The following is a 16658-nucleotide window of genomic DNA, read 5'->3' as shown; positions in this document are numbered from 1 at the left end:
AACTGAAATCCTTACAAAAATCTGGACTCTAACCTTTCTTAATCTGAAAGGATTCTGCTTTAATAGAGTGGCGTTCACAGCTGCAAGCCTTTCAATGGACTGGACTGAATGAATATTTGTTTCTCTGTTTATCACACATAAAGGCAAAATCAATTGTGCAGTTGATAAAGATGAAATAGACTATTTTTTTTTTTTTAAACTTTATTTAACCAGGAAGTGAAGTGCTTGATAAGCCTCTTGCCAGACTTCCTGATCTGACACGTGCAACATTAACTCTGTTTTTATTTCCAATGGTGTGAAAAAAGGGATCTCCCGGCGAGAACCTGCGTAAGCAAGGACACGTGCACAGTTATTCTATCAGTGTATGGAAGCATCAGCATTTTGTACAGTAACCAACCACTCTGTTAGATGCATCTCTTCAGCTCCTCATTAACAGATATCTAATTGGTCAATTACATGGCAGCAAGTAAATTTATGTAGGCATTTAGACTTTGTCAGGTAACCTGGTGAATTTCGAGCGTTTGAATGGGAGATGAAAGGTGATTTAAGTGATTTTTAACTTGGTTTGTGCTGGATGGGCTGTTCTGAGCGTTTCACAAACTGCTCCTCTACTGGTATATTCCTCACAGCCATCTCTAGGCTTTACAGAGACTGATCAGAAAAAGTAAATATTCAGTGACCCAATGCAAGAGGTTTTTGTTTTGTTTTGTTTTTTTTGTGTGTGGCCTTTTTCAGCCTTACTGCACAACGCAGTGAAGAGGGACAGGAAAGCGGAGGGAGGGGGGGAGGAGAAAGGGGAAGACGAAAGGGGAAGACATGTGGCAAAGGGCCGTGGGTCAGACTCAAATCCGGCCGTTCGCCCTGCTCGTCCTGGTGCAAGAGGCCTTTGGGTGAAAATGCTTTGTTGAAATCAGAAGATGATGGCCAGAGTGTTACACAACAATAGAATGGTAACAGTAACTAGTAATAACTGCTTGTTCAAGCAAGGTATGCAGAATAGCATAACCTGATGAACCTTGAAGCACACAGGCTACAGCAGCAGAAGACCACACCAGGTGCAACTACTGCCAGCTAAGAACAGGAAACTGAGGCTGCAGTTAGCACAGGCTGACCAATGGCAGATTAGAGAAAATTCAAAAATCACTGCGGAGGAGTCCAAGACTGAGGAGTCTTGGATTTGGTAGGGCATAAACAAAAGGATGGATCCCATCCTGCCTTGTGTCAGGGAGTCTAACCCAATATTGGCACGGTGTATCAAAGAGAGTGGCTGGTGAGTGTGGTTTGGTTGGTTTGTTGTAGCTCAAGTATAGTACAGCTGGATTTTGTGCTTATGTTGTTCTATTACACAAACACGAACAACAAGTCTTGATACTCTTTGTCCTGGGGTGACTGTAGAGGATAAAAATTTAAACATCAGGATATTTGTATGCCTTTGGTTTGTTTTGTTATCGATGTCATCGTTGCTACTTTCTATAATAAAAGCTCCACCCACACCACATAATAAAGCTCCACCCACAAAAACCAAAACAAAACACAAAGGAGGATGGAAGCTCTCAAAAGAAAAGTCCTATAAAAACTTAGTTGAGAGATCAAACTGAATGAGCTGCTATATACTGTATATTAATCTCAAGCTTTAGGTTTTGCAAGTCTTTCACTTTTCTGCTTCTGAGTCATTTTTAAATTCTTGTTGAGTGTAAAATGACAACTTTTCCACTTACTGACCAGCCACGGTCCCTGGGCTTCCTCATTAAACCTAATGAACCTTTAAAACTGTTATTGTTATTATGTCTGTAAATGTGCTACACAGCAGTGAGTGGGTAATACGTACCCATACCATTACAATCTGAGTGTGACGTGACTTAGAAGAGCTTCAGCCAACAGCGTTTCATTTACCTGTGATTGTCGGTAGGTTGACAAGTGTTTTGTCTCCTCCACAGCTGGCAGCCAGAGAGACAGTTGCCCTTCAGTGACGTGCGGTTGCCTCCTCCAGCCGACTATCACAAGGAAATTGGTGAAGGAGAGGAGGTGGAGGTGAGGCCTGGCTCTTTGCATATGTCTGACTCAGCTCATACACATAAATTTTCCGACATTATGTCTCAAGGCCTTGTTTTTCACTCCGACAGTCAGATAATTATTCGCCGATACTTTTCACCTGTCGTTTCAAAAATCCTGGAAAATTCTGAAGTCTTTGATAGGTACACATTTTAGATCACATATACTTTTTTCCACATTATTAATTGGAAGTACTTACAGTTTATGTTACGTGATGTATATTATCACATAGTCTGCTATACACCCAGTGATTTCAGACATGACCAGAGTTCCTGAGGCTCATTTAAAAAACCCTGAAGTTTGAATCATGGATCTTGATATAATGATTAAATACGTTACAGGTCACATCTAAAACACATTGTATATAAAATGTGTGCATATGTGTTTCTATTGCTGTGGGTGATGTTGTATTCAGACCCAATAAACGTGTTTTTGACCGTTTCTCTAACAGCCAATGAAAGAAGCAGTTCCTTCCAAAGTTAATCCGCTAGCTGGAATCATTTAACAGTAACAAACAGGAAGTTGTATAAAAAGCATCAAATACTGTGTGGCAGAGTTTATTGGACTGTTGAATATGTGCTTATCCATCAAGTAACTGTTTAAATGTGTTGTGTTCAGGCTTTTATAAACATGGTTTGGTCTGCAGTCTTTTACGAAGGACTTAAAAAGCATTTCTAAAACGATAGCATAGATCCAGCCCACACGCTTTTTACAGAGTGACATAGTTAAATTTGAATTTTTGTCACTAATGTGAGTTTAACAATCCTGACTGAGATCTGAGGACCCCGCAGATCATTTAAGTGTTGCATTCGATTGTTTTGAGATGTCTCCATAACTGAAACACGTCCCAGTCGTGGAGACTTCTCATCTGTATCTATTTAGCATTAGAGTTTTGTTTTTGTTTTCATGGAAATGCAAGTTTAAGGACACGTGGCTCTAGATAAAAAGTACCAGAAATGTCTCGTTGCAACGGTTTTTTAAGGTGTGCCAAAAAGCTTTTAAAGTTGGGACTATGGGAGTTATAGATGTGGAATCCACATAATATTAGTGGGAGCTGTTCATACAAGTGTTTGGTTAAGTTTTTACTAACCACTAAACTAATACCTGAGGTGTCTTGGGTTAAATTAGTCCCATTCAAAGTCAAACAGCTTCATTCTCTCTTTTCAAGGTGATGCTTTTTATTTATTTATTTGATTTTTAGTCAATTTGTTTTTATTTTAAAGTGGATGAGCGTGTTTCTGTCTTTTGTTTGTGGTTCAGCTTTTATTCGCTGTCTCTCCAGGTTTACTCCAGGGCCAACGAACAGGAGCCATGCGGCTGGTGGCTGGCGCGGGTCAGAATGATGAAGGGAGAAGTAAGTGTTTGCTGAGAGTAAATCTTTGAACAAGTGAGTTAAGTGGGTAAACACACAAACTGAAATTATATTTCCTGCTCTTATATAATAAAGCAAGAGAGACTAGTATGTATAACATCCTCTACCTTTGCGTTTCAAGCCCTGTTTGAACGTCTGCCCATCATCAGACAACACTTCAGTACATTTTAATACACAGTTGTTCTTTTAATCCAGCCTAATCTTTGTTTTGTGGATATGTTGAAAACTCAATAGTTACTTCCTGTTTCTAAGTTCCTGAGGCTTTCACTGAGCTGTTCAGCTGAAAGGAACTATCATAATTGAGAAGACGATATCACGCAGCGGTGATAGAATCCACCTAGGTCAGCTTCCTCTCTGTTTATTAATCAGTAAGCAGTCGTCTTTCACTTTGCCTCTGGCTGTACTGCCAGTAAGTCTTTATGGAGCTCTGAGTACTGCAGTATGCTGTGTGTAAAATAAATATAGGCCAGTAGTAAGAAGTGCTGCTGGGTAATGGGCCCAAAGAGTTTGTCCTAATCGACTCTGACATTGTACATTCAAATTACCTGTCCCGTTCACTCTGTGTGTCTTCTGCACCCTGACCTATTGTGTCAAAGTGGATTTGCACGGGACCAGTCTTTTTAAAAATTTTCAGATAATTACAAGGAGCTCTGACTCTCAGGCACCAGCTGCAGGTTGAATAGTGGGTCAGTGGGATATGGAAAGGACAGCTATGCAGGGCTAATGTGCCAAGGGAGCTGCTGCTGCTGCTGTAGTGCTGTTATTTGGAGCAGTCTGATAAGAGCCTGCAGGAATGTCTAGCATTGACTGATGGCTTTAATTCAGTCCTTTGAGCGTGGAGTGTGCAGTGTTGGTCTTGCTGCTGCACTCTTTCTGCACTACTTGTCGTGTTTTTCTGTATCTTTACTCTCATGCATCTTCTTTCACTTGATTTTATGTATATGAAATAGAAGAAAGTAGCAACAGAGTGTAGTTTTATTAGCAGCAAGACGCAGAGATGCATCTCGAGACATCTTTGACTCCATCGGAGCTTTATATATCTGTGTTTTTGTCTACTTTATTAAAAATCTGTATCTCCCGTGTTGTTTTCAGTTCTATGTGATCGAATATGCGGCGTGCGACGCCACGTACAACGAGATAGTCACGTCAGAGCGCATCAGGCCTCTAAACCCCAACAGCCCTGCCTCTCGAAACACCTTCCACAAGATCCCCATCCCCGTCCCAGAAGACCTGAGGGACATGTGAGTCCTGCATATAAACAACCCCTCACTCATGCCTCTACACATTCAAGCACTTTGCTCCCTTAGAGGTCTCATATGTTGTCAGCAATCATGCGTGTAATGATGATTCGGTGCTGCCAAACGAATAACAAGATCGACCCTGCTCTGGATTGTTTTATCGACAGCTGTGCAAACGACAACATTCACAAAGACTTCAGGAAAGCAATCGGAGCCAACTGCATCTTCTACAGTGCCCAAACACATGAGCTCATCGTGCTGGTTAGTACTCTGAACACACACTTCAGCAGACGCCTCCTGATCAAGTTAATGGCCTTGTTTTATGTCATCACGTGAAGAAATGATGCAAAGCAGCAGCAAAAAATCTCACTCGCAAATGTGAACATCAGGGAAGGCAGACAGACGAAGAGATGTGAATCCAGATAATGCTGCTAACATTATATGCACAAAAGTACTGTACCGTATACACACACTGCTACTTTGTGACTGTGTAGACATTCATTCACAAATGTTTCTAAAGGCTATAGGACTGTATACTTCTGCTAATGCTTCTGTATTTAAGAAATATAAGCGATCCCCTGAAAGTAAACAGTTTTAAGTCGAGCTCACTAGATGACTAACTTTTAAAAACATCTTAAAATCCCAACTCCTGGATGTTTGGGCCCAGCGTAGGGATATTTGAATCATGGAATAATTCAACTACAACTGTGTCATAGTGATGGCAAAGAGTTTACATTTCAGCTCCAGAAAGAGCATTTTAGCAGTGCTTTGGATTGTGGTCAATAAAGAGAAGTGTGAATCGTAAATTGCGAAGACCTTAAGTCTTATAAATTTGCTAGAGTTGAATAGCTTTACCAGAAAAAAGTCTGGCCACACAGCAGCCGTTCTGCAATGCTTTATTTGGGCAGTTATTTTAAAGCATTATCTCAATTAAAAAAACATCTATGGGCCTGCTAGAGAACTCTGATAAAAGCCACTTAAAAATGTGAAGCCTTTGGCCCAAAATAAACTTTTAAAAACCTTTTTTTAATTTCCCTCTCCTTAAAGTTTGACTTCTACCACCATCTTTTACCGCTGTAGAATTAACCCAAATTTCAGTTCAGGGCTCTCTAATAAGGGGTTCATGCCCTACACATCCCGGATGACTGTCTGTTGTGGTTTAGGAACATGTTTTTCAAAGCATTTCTTGCTCTGGGCATTGAATGTCTGTTCTGTCTGGATCGTCTTTACGAGTCGGTTATGGCTTTTGTTGTATTGGTTTACCTGATTCTGAACCTTTGTTGCCTTGTGTGTCTTATGTTGTGTCTTCAGTCCACAAATGAAACCACAGTAAAGCGTGCAGCTCTTCTGAGCGACATGCATTTCCGGAGCATCCGTACCAAGCTTATGCTAATGTCCCGCAATGAAGAAGCCACCAAACATTTGGAGGTAATACATTCTGTCAACTACATGTGTCTCCCTGATCATTTAAATCCTAGCCATGCATCTTGGCAAGCAACCTTGCGTTTCCCCTCTCCTAGACAAGTAAGCAGTTAGCATCGGCGTACCAAGAGGAGGTGAGGGTCAGGGAGGACCTGATGGGCCTCGCCATCGGCTCCCACGGTGCCAACATCCAGCAAGCGAGGAAGGTGCCTGGTGTTACAGCGATCGAGCTGGAGGAGGAAAGCTGCACGTTCAGGATCTATGGAGAGGTACGCTGGTTAAGGAGGCTTTCTGCTGCTGTTTTTGGAGAAGCAAGCAGGAGAAAACAAATGATCCTTTTTTACATACAGCACTGACAGTTCACTGTTAGTGAATGTAGGTGGGCAAATATCATCTGAAGCACTGAAACCATAACATTTGTTTGGTTCTCTTTTACTATTTTAAAACTTTAATCCTGATTGGATCAATGGAATAACAATTCAGTTGATCCATTCAGGCTGTTGCCAGTGTGAGATGGCAATTATAGGCTACATGAGGTGATTTATTGGATGTAGGGATGTCTTAAAACATAAGATTATGAGTGATGGATTGAGAATATTGACTCTTTTTGCCAGTGCGTAGAAATGCAGAGAAACTAAACTGCCTGCTTGTCAAAGTCTGTGTTCAGATTTGGACTTTGGTCTTAAACTCAATTAGTGTTTACCCTACCGTTGCCAGTCACCCCCGCCTGCCCCAGAAGCCACTGAAGATAATAATTTAAAAACATGCATAATAATAATGAAACAGATTTTAATTACTTTATCTAATTAATGTGAGAGTTGCATTAAGCACTAACTTTTTAGATTGTATATTTGGTCACTAGACTTGTGCATGTGGCTGTTATTGAATGAGAGAGGGCAGCACAGCAGGCAGTAGTTAATGAGAACTCGCTATCTTACAACGAACGGATAAATGCAGAAGTACTGCAAACATCCGAGTCTGAGCAAAGCTGTCAGAGTCCTGGCTAGAGCAGCACTGCTTCCACAGTGTGTCCGTCTTCCCCCCCGACATTCAACCGGTCACAGTAGAATGCTGCCCCTCTCTGAGCCTGGTTCTGTAGGAGGGTTCTTCCTGTTAAAAGGGAGTTTTTCCTTCCCACTGTTGCCAAGTGGTTGTTGAAAAGGAGTCATTTGATTCGTGGGATTTTTCTCTGTATTACTGTAGGGTAGAGACACCTGTTGATGGGATTTAGTGCTGTATAAATAAAATTGAAACTTCATAAGGGCCACAGTTCTTTTTTTAGCGCAGAATAATGCACTGAAACGGAATAAATTTTTTTTGCTGTGCATACTTTCATTTTGGTTCTTATGTGCCGTACACTGCATTGTTTGTGTTGTTACAGACCCCAGAGGCAGTGAAGCAGGCCAGAGAGTATCTCGAGTTCAAGGAAGACTACTTTCAGGTACCCAGGAACCTTGTAGGTGAGTGAACAACATAACATTCCTGAGAGTTCATTTTGCTGCTGACATTCTGCTTCATCACCACACCATATTCCTGATTGGAACATTCTTTCACCCTTTCCGCTTTCCCCGTTGCGCAGGCAAAGTCATCGGCAAAAACGGCAAAGTCATCCAGGAGATTGTGGACAAGTCGGGCGTGGTCCGTGTCAGGATCGAGGGAGACAACGACAAAAAGCTTCCCCGCGAGGAGGTAGGCAGGCAGGGGGCTGGCAGGGACGACACTGCCAGCAGCAAAGAGGTGAATGGACCGATCGGCTGCTCTCCCAGACCCTCCTATAACCTCCCCAACCCTCCCCCCTTCACCATCCCTCTTCCCTCGTCTCTCCAATCAGAAAAGCTACTTAACTGCAGCAGCGTGCAAGCGTCCCATGTGCTGTCTGCTTTGACTCTGTTCTTTCTGCTGCTGCTTTGTATCTTGTTTTGTCACAGAGTTTGCTTTGCTTTCCACACACAGCCCACTGCACAGCATATATGTTATACTGGGCTGGTTAGCCATCTGTGGTCTGATGGGTTGGTATGCTCCTGTTGAGTGTGCAATTTAAGTATATAGTTGCTCTTCAGTTGCTCATTGTTTAAACTGATGATTATCTGTTTCCTTTCTTTAAGGGGGAAAAAAAAGACCTTCAGCTTTTAATTCCTCCTCCTCTCTGCTGTTGTTTCAGGGCATGGTTCCCTTTGTGTTTGTGGGAACCAAGGAGAACATCAGCAACGCTCAGGCTCTGTTGGAGTACCACGTGTCCTATCTCCAGGTTTGTCAGTCTTCCATTTTTACCAGTAGATGGCACCACTGCTTTTTGTTTTTTGTCTTTTTTTTGTGACAGAAAAAGATAAAAGCAGTGTATTTTCTGTCTCTGCCACCTCGACTTTATTTGAATACACGTGTTCATTCCACAACAATTATTTCTTCTTCTTTGGGAACGTGGCGTAGGTGTGTATCGGTCACCTGTCTCTCGACTTTCCAGCTCCACATGAGGAAAGCTGCTGAGAGCTCCTTATTTTGCCCTTACCTCATGTGCTTTTATAAATAGCTCCTCTCTACGGGATGGGGTGGAGAGTATGCCTGAGTATAGATTACCAGCTATCTGGACCCTCAGTGTTCAAAAATAACATCAGACCCCCTCCTGTCGCCCCTCCCTTCCTTCACACTTCCCTTGAGGTTCAGCTGTCATTGGTGGAGACAGCTGTCACACCGTGAACTGAGACCCTTCTCCCCACTAAATCCTCCTCTAGATCACCCACTTCTAAACTGCCATTAGTCACCACTGCCCACTCATCTACTATTTAACAAAAAAAAAAGCTTTTAATTTATTGAAGGTGTCATCAAATTTGATAAACTGATACCTTTAAGTTTATCCCTGCTGTCAAGTTGTTTTATTAGAGGGCTGTGGGAGAGGTTATCGGTTTATTGGCTGTTGCTTATGTGGTATCCTCTCCAGCAAGATGATACAGAGATCCAACCAACTGGACAATCTCTGCAGAACCACTCAGCATCTGTGACTTGAACTGACTGAGAACATGTGAGCAAGCAGACTGTGGAGCTCTTTGTTATCCTTTAGAGATTTAGTAAGTGGGGGGGGGGGGTGCATTTCTAAAAGTGTAAAGGCAGCAGTTTGCTTTAAAAAAAAAAAGAGACTGTAATTGATGGCAGGCATGCCTGTGTCTGTGTGACAGATACAGCTGCTTGTTCAACCCTCGACTATGAATTAATGTTTATCGCAGTCAGCCGGTCCATCTGTTAAAAATCACTAGGTGAACACAAGTGGGTGTTCTGTGAGAATGCTCAGGTTGAACTTCACCAATTGCTGCCACCCAGTGGTGAGCGGTAGGCTTATTAAGAGAACCAAAGCAAAGCAAGGCCCACAACATATGGGAGCTCTAGGCCCAACAGAATAATCTTGTGTGAGTGGACTCTTGAGTCCTTTCTGTTCGCGGAACAGGCTCTTAAATGCGATTTGTCCCCGACCTGTAGGAGGTGGAGCAGCTGCGCCTTGAGCGCCTGCAGATTGACGAGCAGCTCCGTCAGATCGGGGTTGGGTACCGCGCGCCTACCGGCCGAACCGGGGGCCCTGGTGTTGATCGAGAGAAAGGCTACCTGACAGATGAAAGCACCAATTCACTCCACACTCGAACCTACGGGGGCCGCGGCAGAGGGCGAAGGGCCTCCAACAGTCAGTACTCCGGATATGGTGAGAGTTACAGAGTTCAAATTTGACTTTAACGTGCAGTTGTAATAATACAATACAGTAATAGTACAACATAAGATTCAGTCATGAAATAAATTAAAAATAATTTTTTATTTGATTGTCTACCTAATGCAGGCACAAACTCTGAGCTGTCCAATGCCTCTGAGTCAGAGGACCCCACCGAGCGAGACCAGAGGCCCCGTGGAATAGGCAACGATGAGAGGGGATCCCGACGGGGTGGTAGGGGCCGAGGATCCAACTCAGGACGAGGTCGCGGAGGGCCAGGATCCAAGCCTTCGAATTCAATCAGCTCAGGTAACCCTCTTTGTACCTAATGACACATATGGCATCCCTTTTCTCCCAAAAGATCATAACAAAGAATGGGAGAAACAATTTTCTTCTCTTTACAGCTGTCTGAAGCCTGAGCTTGCCCGAGCTTGCAGCTTACTTGAGCTGACTTCTTTATTTATGACTGCTAAGTTTAACATGAACATCCACCTTAGTAACAGTCTATATAAGAACTTTAAAATTAAGAAACCAAATGTATTTTTGGTGCAAGCAGCTACTGAAGACTTTCCGAGAAGCAGCGGGCAAGCAGTTTTTTGTAATTGAGCCTGAAAGGTGTGGTCCTCTTAATGAAGTGAAGAGAAAAACCTGAAAAACCTCTAAGCTTCATCCTTCAGTCAGAAAAGGTTTACTGCAGGTCGTTATGTTAAAACTGCACTCATTAAATGGAAGAAACGATACACAAGTGTTAAACTATTGTTTTGTCACCTGAACAGTACTGAAGGACCCAGACAGTAATCCATACTCCCTGCTGGAGGGTGAAGGAGAGCTGGCTGACGCAGACATCAGTGAAGGCATGGGAGACCGCCGCAGACGATCCCGCCGCCGCCGGAACGACCAGGAGCCCAGTGTCATGGACGCAGCTGCAGAGTCGGACAGCCAGGCCGGCCCGAGTGAGAACGGACTAGGTGAGAGTTGCGGTGTTGCGTTCTCCTTGTTGAAACTTGTTGCCGTGCGTTCGTGGTTAGTCGAGCAGAAATCCGAAACTTTTGGAGGGAGATGATCTACATTTTCTAATTTGACTGTTAGATGAAGAAGCCCGGCCTCAGCGCCGCAACCGAAGCCGCCGCCGCCGTAACCGTGGCAACCGCCCAGAGGGAGGTTCAACCAGCCGTGACAGACAGCCAGAAAGTGGTGAGTTGCTGTCCTTTTACTAGTTTAGCTATTTTACTTTCCACTTTCAGAATGAACACACACCCCCAGCTGCTGTTCTAGCTAACAGACTTCAATGTTTCCAGTGACTGTTGCTGACTACATATCCCGCGCCGAGTCCCAGAGCAGACAGAACCTGCCCCAGAAGGAAAACCACGCTGCCCCTGAGCCCAAGGTACAAGCTGACATATGCACAGACACTATCCCCCCCCACCCCCGATGTTTCGGTTATATATCGGCTACATTTTGAAGTTCATTTTGTCATTTGCGTTCATTCTAAGTGAATGAGGTGATTGATTCACCAGGGGACAGTTCCTCTCACAGAGCAGGCTGAACTTAGCCAGGCTATCTTTGCTTTTGCTGCCATGACAGAAACTAAAACGCCCCTCAGAGATAATCTCTCACAGCATTGGTTATCACCTTTCTTTCTTAACGCTACGTTCACCAAGGCAGCAGAGCAGAACAACGGCTACTGCAGTTTTAGCTTGTTCATGAGATGAAGCACTCGGGGTGAGGGCAGCTATTATGTACTTAAAAAAGCATAGTTACACCGTGTTCCCCTCCTGCTTGCAGAAAAATGATCTAATTCTGTGGTAAACAAGGCAGTGATCTCAGCTTTAGCTCAGTGACAATTCTCACTTTGATCTACGTTTTGCACCCGCAGGAGAACGGCACCACCGCCAAGAAGGAAGAGCGAACGCCCTCGAAGCGTTCCCCCAGCAAAGGATTGACCTCGGCCAGCGAGACCCTGACCTTGGTCAACGGGGTCTCATAAAGAGACGAGCGAACCCTTGCGAACCCAAGTCTAGAGCAAGACTCCATGGCAAACTCTGTCCCTGCTTGCATTAACTTAAACCTTAAACAGATGAGTGAAAAAGTACCTGACAAAATACCTGAGTTCATACTACGAGAGTGAAAAAGTACAAAAAAACGACAAACGCATCTACTTAAAACCACACGTTAACGGTGTATGCTATCCTATCTATCAGTACTTAGTGCTTATTTAAAAGAAAAAAAAGAGGAAAAAAACAACTAGCTTGCCAAAAAAGAGCTGGTGGATATGACTTGATTTTTAAAAATACTGAAACACGAGAAACAGGACGAGACGTTTTTTTTTTTTTTTTGTTGTTGTTTGTTTTTTGTTTTGAACTGTTTGTCTTTATTTCTGTTAATGTTAATTTTGTTCATTGTTTATCACTGGTTTCGACTCGGCGGTCGCTCTCTCAACCAAAACAGACGCATCTCTTTATAACGGTGTTTAAAGTGCACACAGGAGAGATGTAAAGCTGTATGAGCAGACAGTCCGGCTCATGTGACGCCATGTTCGCACACTGAACCTGGGAGTGAAGACGGATTGGAATACAGATAGACATTGTGCCTTGAATTTGAAAAACAAATATATATATATAAACACATAAAAAAAAACACAAAAAAAACGTTGTTTTTTTTTCCATTAAGTTTGTTTTTGAGGGGAGAAAACGAGTTCTTCTTCCAGGTTTTTTTTTTTTCTTTCTGTTTTTGGTTTGAAGGAGAGAACAGATCTGTGAGGGAGTGATGAGGAAAAACAAAAGCAAAAAAGGAGGATGCAGAAACAGATGGCGTGGGTGGCCGATGTGAGGAAAATTCAATCTGGTGCCAAACGCGAAATTCAAGGCGCTTGTTCTCATTCCGCGTAGAACGGACGGCGTTAGGGGAGGTAAGTGTGGGGGAATGGAAGAGGAGCGGGGTCGGCGCGTGTGTCTGTCTGTGTGTGAACAGTTGAGACATTTGGCAACAACAAAAATTTTAAACTGAGAGCGGATGACGTTGGGAAAACCTAACGTAGCCCGAGGGGCGTTGTCACGGCATGTGTCTCTTCCTCCTCTCGCCTGTTTCAGGTCCTTGGAATTGTTCCAGGGCCGGCACCCCGGTGCAGCCCCGCAAACAGGATGGGCTGAGACCAGACCGACCGCACACTTGAACTGTTAAGATTTCGACTTAGAGAGAACTACACCGTGCCTCTTTCTGTGTCAGAGGGGCGGCGGCGCTAGCTTCCAGCCACACTTAGTGTCTTGATTAAAACCACTGCAGTGCACAGCTCCAGACGCACACGAAGGGGGGGGGAGCGCGACCACCTTTTCTGGGACGGGTGCTGCTAGTGACGTGGGAAGGGGTGGGGAGAGCCTGGAGACTGCAGACTGTGGGAACGGGACAGCTTAAAATGACATGAGAGCCACACGACACACAGGCCCACATTTACAGGTACACACACACCAGGTCGGCGTGGTCGCCCGCGTAGTGCAAAAGTAGAGGACCCAAAAACTCTGAGCGAGCGAGGTTGTCCGTCTTTTGTACCTGGCGGTTTGGGGTAATTTTTTTATTTGTTTTCTTTGTTTTCGGCATACGGAGTAAGAGACGGACTCGAAAACCTCAGCGGCTCTCTGCTCATGTTGTTACTGTTGTCTTGGTTGTCGCTCTCAAGTTCTTTTTGTTGCTCTTTCCACATCGTAGAAAATATGAAATAAAAAACTGAAGTGAAATCAACCTCTTCTGTGGAGATGAACTTTGATTTCTCTTGTCTTGTGAGTTTGCAGTCTATTTTTCTAACTTGCATGGCCATTCGAGTAGTAGGTGGTGCCTGTCCTGTGCATGAGGGAAAAAAGGGGTGTTGTTAATCTGACTTACAAAGCCATTGTTTCATTCACTAGAATTGCTGCTAATGTACACACTGAATGTCCAACTAACGTAGAAACTCTACCATGAAGAGAGGAAAAAACTATTTGTGACTGATTTTTCTGTTTTTTTTCTCTCTCCCCCTCCAATACTTATATATCTGCCCAGACCCCCAACCCCCCACACACACTCTGTTGGCGGGTACGAGTCAGGAAGGGACCGGTTCCTTTTACTTACAAGTTTTCAGAGTTTCAAAAGTGTTAAATTGTGAAATTACAAAGGGCGACATTGTGCATGACAAGCAAGCATCCACATGACCAAAGGTTTTGAGAGACAGACGAATGGGAGTGTGGTTGACTCAAGATGACCCAGATGCTGCTGTTTTACATTTCTGCTCACCTGTATGTTGTGTTTTTAGAGGATGATCGAACACTTGAGTATTTGTACCTTGGTTCAGTTGCATGTGTGCGAGTGGAGGATGAAGCCTTGCGTGGTATGTTTGTGTTTACCTTTATACCTCATTGTGTGAGTACTGTATTCCCTAATGTATCTGTATCCCTCGCGTCCTGTTGAAAGACTGCTGCGTGTGTGTGTGCGTGCGCGCACGTGCGTCTGCGTGGATGCTGGTTGTACAGTCGACTCCTCACTCTGTCAGATTTTGTCTCTGGTTTTCTCACTCATGTTCTGATGGCAATAAAGGACTTTTCATTGTTTGGTATACATTTTTTTTTTCTTTTTAACATATACAAAACAAACCACATTAGATTAGGATGTTATGTTGATGCGAGTGTACTTCAGTGTAATAATTAGGGGACGATCGCAATGGTGTCTTCTGAGTTGTAAAAAGAAAAATTATGGATGATATAACTGTTCCTACTGCAGTGTTAAATTTGTCCCAGGCTATTTTAAGCAAGCCTATTTTGAATTTAAAGAAGCATCGTCTGTTATTTCCAGTATTTGGTTGGCCATTATCTCACACCACCCCTCCTACCCTCTTTTTCATTAAAAATTTTTCAGTAAATGAGCATAGTGAGGTTTAATTAGATGTGAGGAAAATCTTTCAAAGAACCATTTTTGCACCTGAAAGAACAGATTTTTAAAGGGATTTAAGACCTTTGTTCAACTCTACCAACCGTTCATGGCAGATAGTCAACCCTCTCTGAGCTTGGTCTTCTCCTGCAGGCATCTTCCTGTTAAAAAGTTTGTTTTTTGTTTTTTCTCCCCACTGTCACCAAGTGCTTGCTCATAGTGGGTGGTCTGCTGTAATATTTTAAGTTTTTTATTTTACAATATAAAGCATGTTAAGGTGACTTATTGTGATATGGAATAATTAAAGTACAATACTTTAAATGTCTAATACAGATATGAGACCCCACCCTCTATCTGATCAAATGTCTCTTTAAAACTTGTACTTTTACACAGTAGTGATTCAGCGGGGTATTTACAGCAACATAGTTTCTATTTGCCCGTACAAATGGTGAGTCATCACTTCTTTAGTGACCGGGTCAGCCCATCTTAAGGATGAGTGCAGATCGCTATAAATGAAAACGCAGCTGATCAAATTTCAAAGCAAAAAGAGACAAATGTGTGATTAAAAGTGCTTGAAATAAACCAAGAAGAGAGAAATGTACTATAATACAAGAATATGGCTGCTTTCTTTGATAGACAGCAGCTTCTGCATTAAAACTGATAGAAGTCACAAGCTTTTAGAGACAGGGTGGTGGAGAAACATCCTTTCATGGTTGTGTTTGCAGAGTTTGATTTTACGTACATACATAAATCTGATGGTGGATACAAAAAGGATTTTTTGGGGGGGAAATGAAAGACTTTATTCAGCAGGTAAGGATATTAGTATATTATACCCAGAGTTTTGCCAAATTAGTGTCCAGTATAATCCAGGATTTGAGACTGGACATTGTCTCTTTTGTAACATTCTGTTGGGGGACATTATAATGTGTAGATGTTAAAGAGTGATAAATATAAATGCACCGCAAACATTAGTATGAGTAGATGATAACAATGTAGGCTACATAAGTAAAGGTAAAACAAAAGGAAATTCATGCAGTACTCACACACTGGGAAAAATATATTGATATATATGGCCAGTAGTATAACATCCTTTTATTTACCATCAGCCTATTTCTTCAAGGCAACTGGTGCTACTGTGCATGACATCTTACATAAAAAGGTTTTATGGCTTGAGACACACACATTCACAACAGCTTGCCCTCAGCAGGTTTCCTCCTTGTTAGATAAAGAAGTGATTTTATCAAAACTGGGGTGTCACCTGATTAGTTACCCTAAGTAATGATGAGTCAACTCCTTTGCGTTTTTCTGTCTGTGTCTCCCTCTACTGGAAGTTTACTGTTATGTCACATTTGCAGACTTTATGTATAACTGCTAAATAAATGTCTTAAGTTGTAAGTTTTTAAAGGGCATTTTAGCAAAAGTAAAGCAGTGGTTCAATGATGAAAAACAGTCTTAGTTTCCCTCATAAGAATATGTCATTCTAATAATCTAATGCTGATGCTAAATAAGTAATGTTTAATAATGCACTGCAACCTCATGTAAAAAGATCTAGCGACATTAGTAATTGCTTTTTGTACACAGATGGCAATTTGAATAATTCTATAATTTTATATAGTGTGTTTAAAAAAAAGAAGCTAAATTACACAAGATCATATGATCTTAATGTTGTTATTATTTAGATTTTAAGATGTTATCAACATGCCCTTCAAATACTTGCTACTGATAAGAAATAATGATGTGAGTTAATGATACTTAGCTAAGGAGAAAAAAAATATTCAGCTTTAAATTTGAAGGAAGTTCCATTGAGTATTATAACACAAGTTTCAGACTGACCCAGTGGTTATTATGTAAGCAAGTAAGTGACCGCAAGAATTTCCAATTTCCATAATTTGGCGTGCAGCAGTCACATGAACTGTGAAGGTAAAGCAAACACAGGTTCGGTGTTAGAGAAGACATGAAAAACAAGAGCAGCGCCTTATTTTGCGTACTTGTT

At 42.5% G+C, this 16658-nt stretch overlaps 1 protein-coding gene across 2 annotated transcripts in view; it reads left to right on the top strand.

The window, feature by feature from the left end:
* fxr2 (FMR1 autosomal homolog 2) overlaps window positions 1-11864 on the top strand; it is an 18678-nt gene extending 6814 nt beyond the window's left edge. Inside the window, exons 3-17 of one of the 2 annotated variants that reach the window (XM_005741820.2) lie at window positions 1938-2031; window positions 3335-3406; window positions 4517-4665; window positions 4830-4923; window positions 5974-6090; window positions 6183-6353; window positions 7466-7544; window positions 7664-7773; window positions 8246-8332; window positions 9553-9769; window positions 9902-10081; window positions 10549-10740; window positions 10862-10966; window positions 11071-11159; window positions 11649-11864. In XM_005741820.2, coding sequence (XP_005741877.1) covers window positions 1938-2031; window positions 3335-3406; window positions 4517-4665; window positions 4830-4923; window positions 5974-6090; window positions 6183-6353; window positions 7466-7544; window positions 7664-7773; window positions 8246-8332; window positions 9553-9769; window positions 9902-10081; window positions 10549-10740; window positions 10862-10966; window positions 11071-11159; window positions 11649-11759 — 1867 coding nt within the window. In that variant the 3' untranslated portion in view covers window positions 11760-11864. Of the gene's footprint in view, window positions 1-1937; window positions 2032-3334; window positions 3407-4516; window positions 4666-4829; window positions 4924-5973; window positions 6091-6182; window positions 6354-7465; window positions 7545-7663; window positions 7822-8245; window positions 8333-9552; window positions 9770-9901; window positions 10082-10548; window positions 10741-10861; window positions 10967-11070; window positions 11160-11648 lie in introns of both variants that reach the window. The other variant, XM_005741819.2, reaches the window with a different exon arrangement.
* Window positions 11865-16658: the final 4794 nt, after the last annotated feature.

Source organism: Pundamilia nyererei, unplaced genomic scaffold (genome assembly GCF_000239375.1).
Source record: "Pundamilia nyererei isolate P.nyererei 1_Seehausen unplaced genomic scaffold, PunNye1.0 scaffold00114, whole genome shotgun sequence".
Lineage (NCBI taxonomy): Eukaryota > Metazoa > Chordata > Actinopteri > Cichliformes > Cichlidae > Pundamilia > Pundamilia nyererei.
The sequence above is the reverse complement of the archived record's forward strand: the minus strand, read 5'-3'. Positions and strand labels throughout refer to the sequence as shown.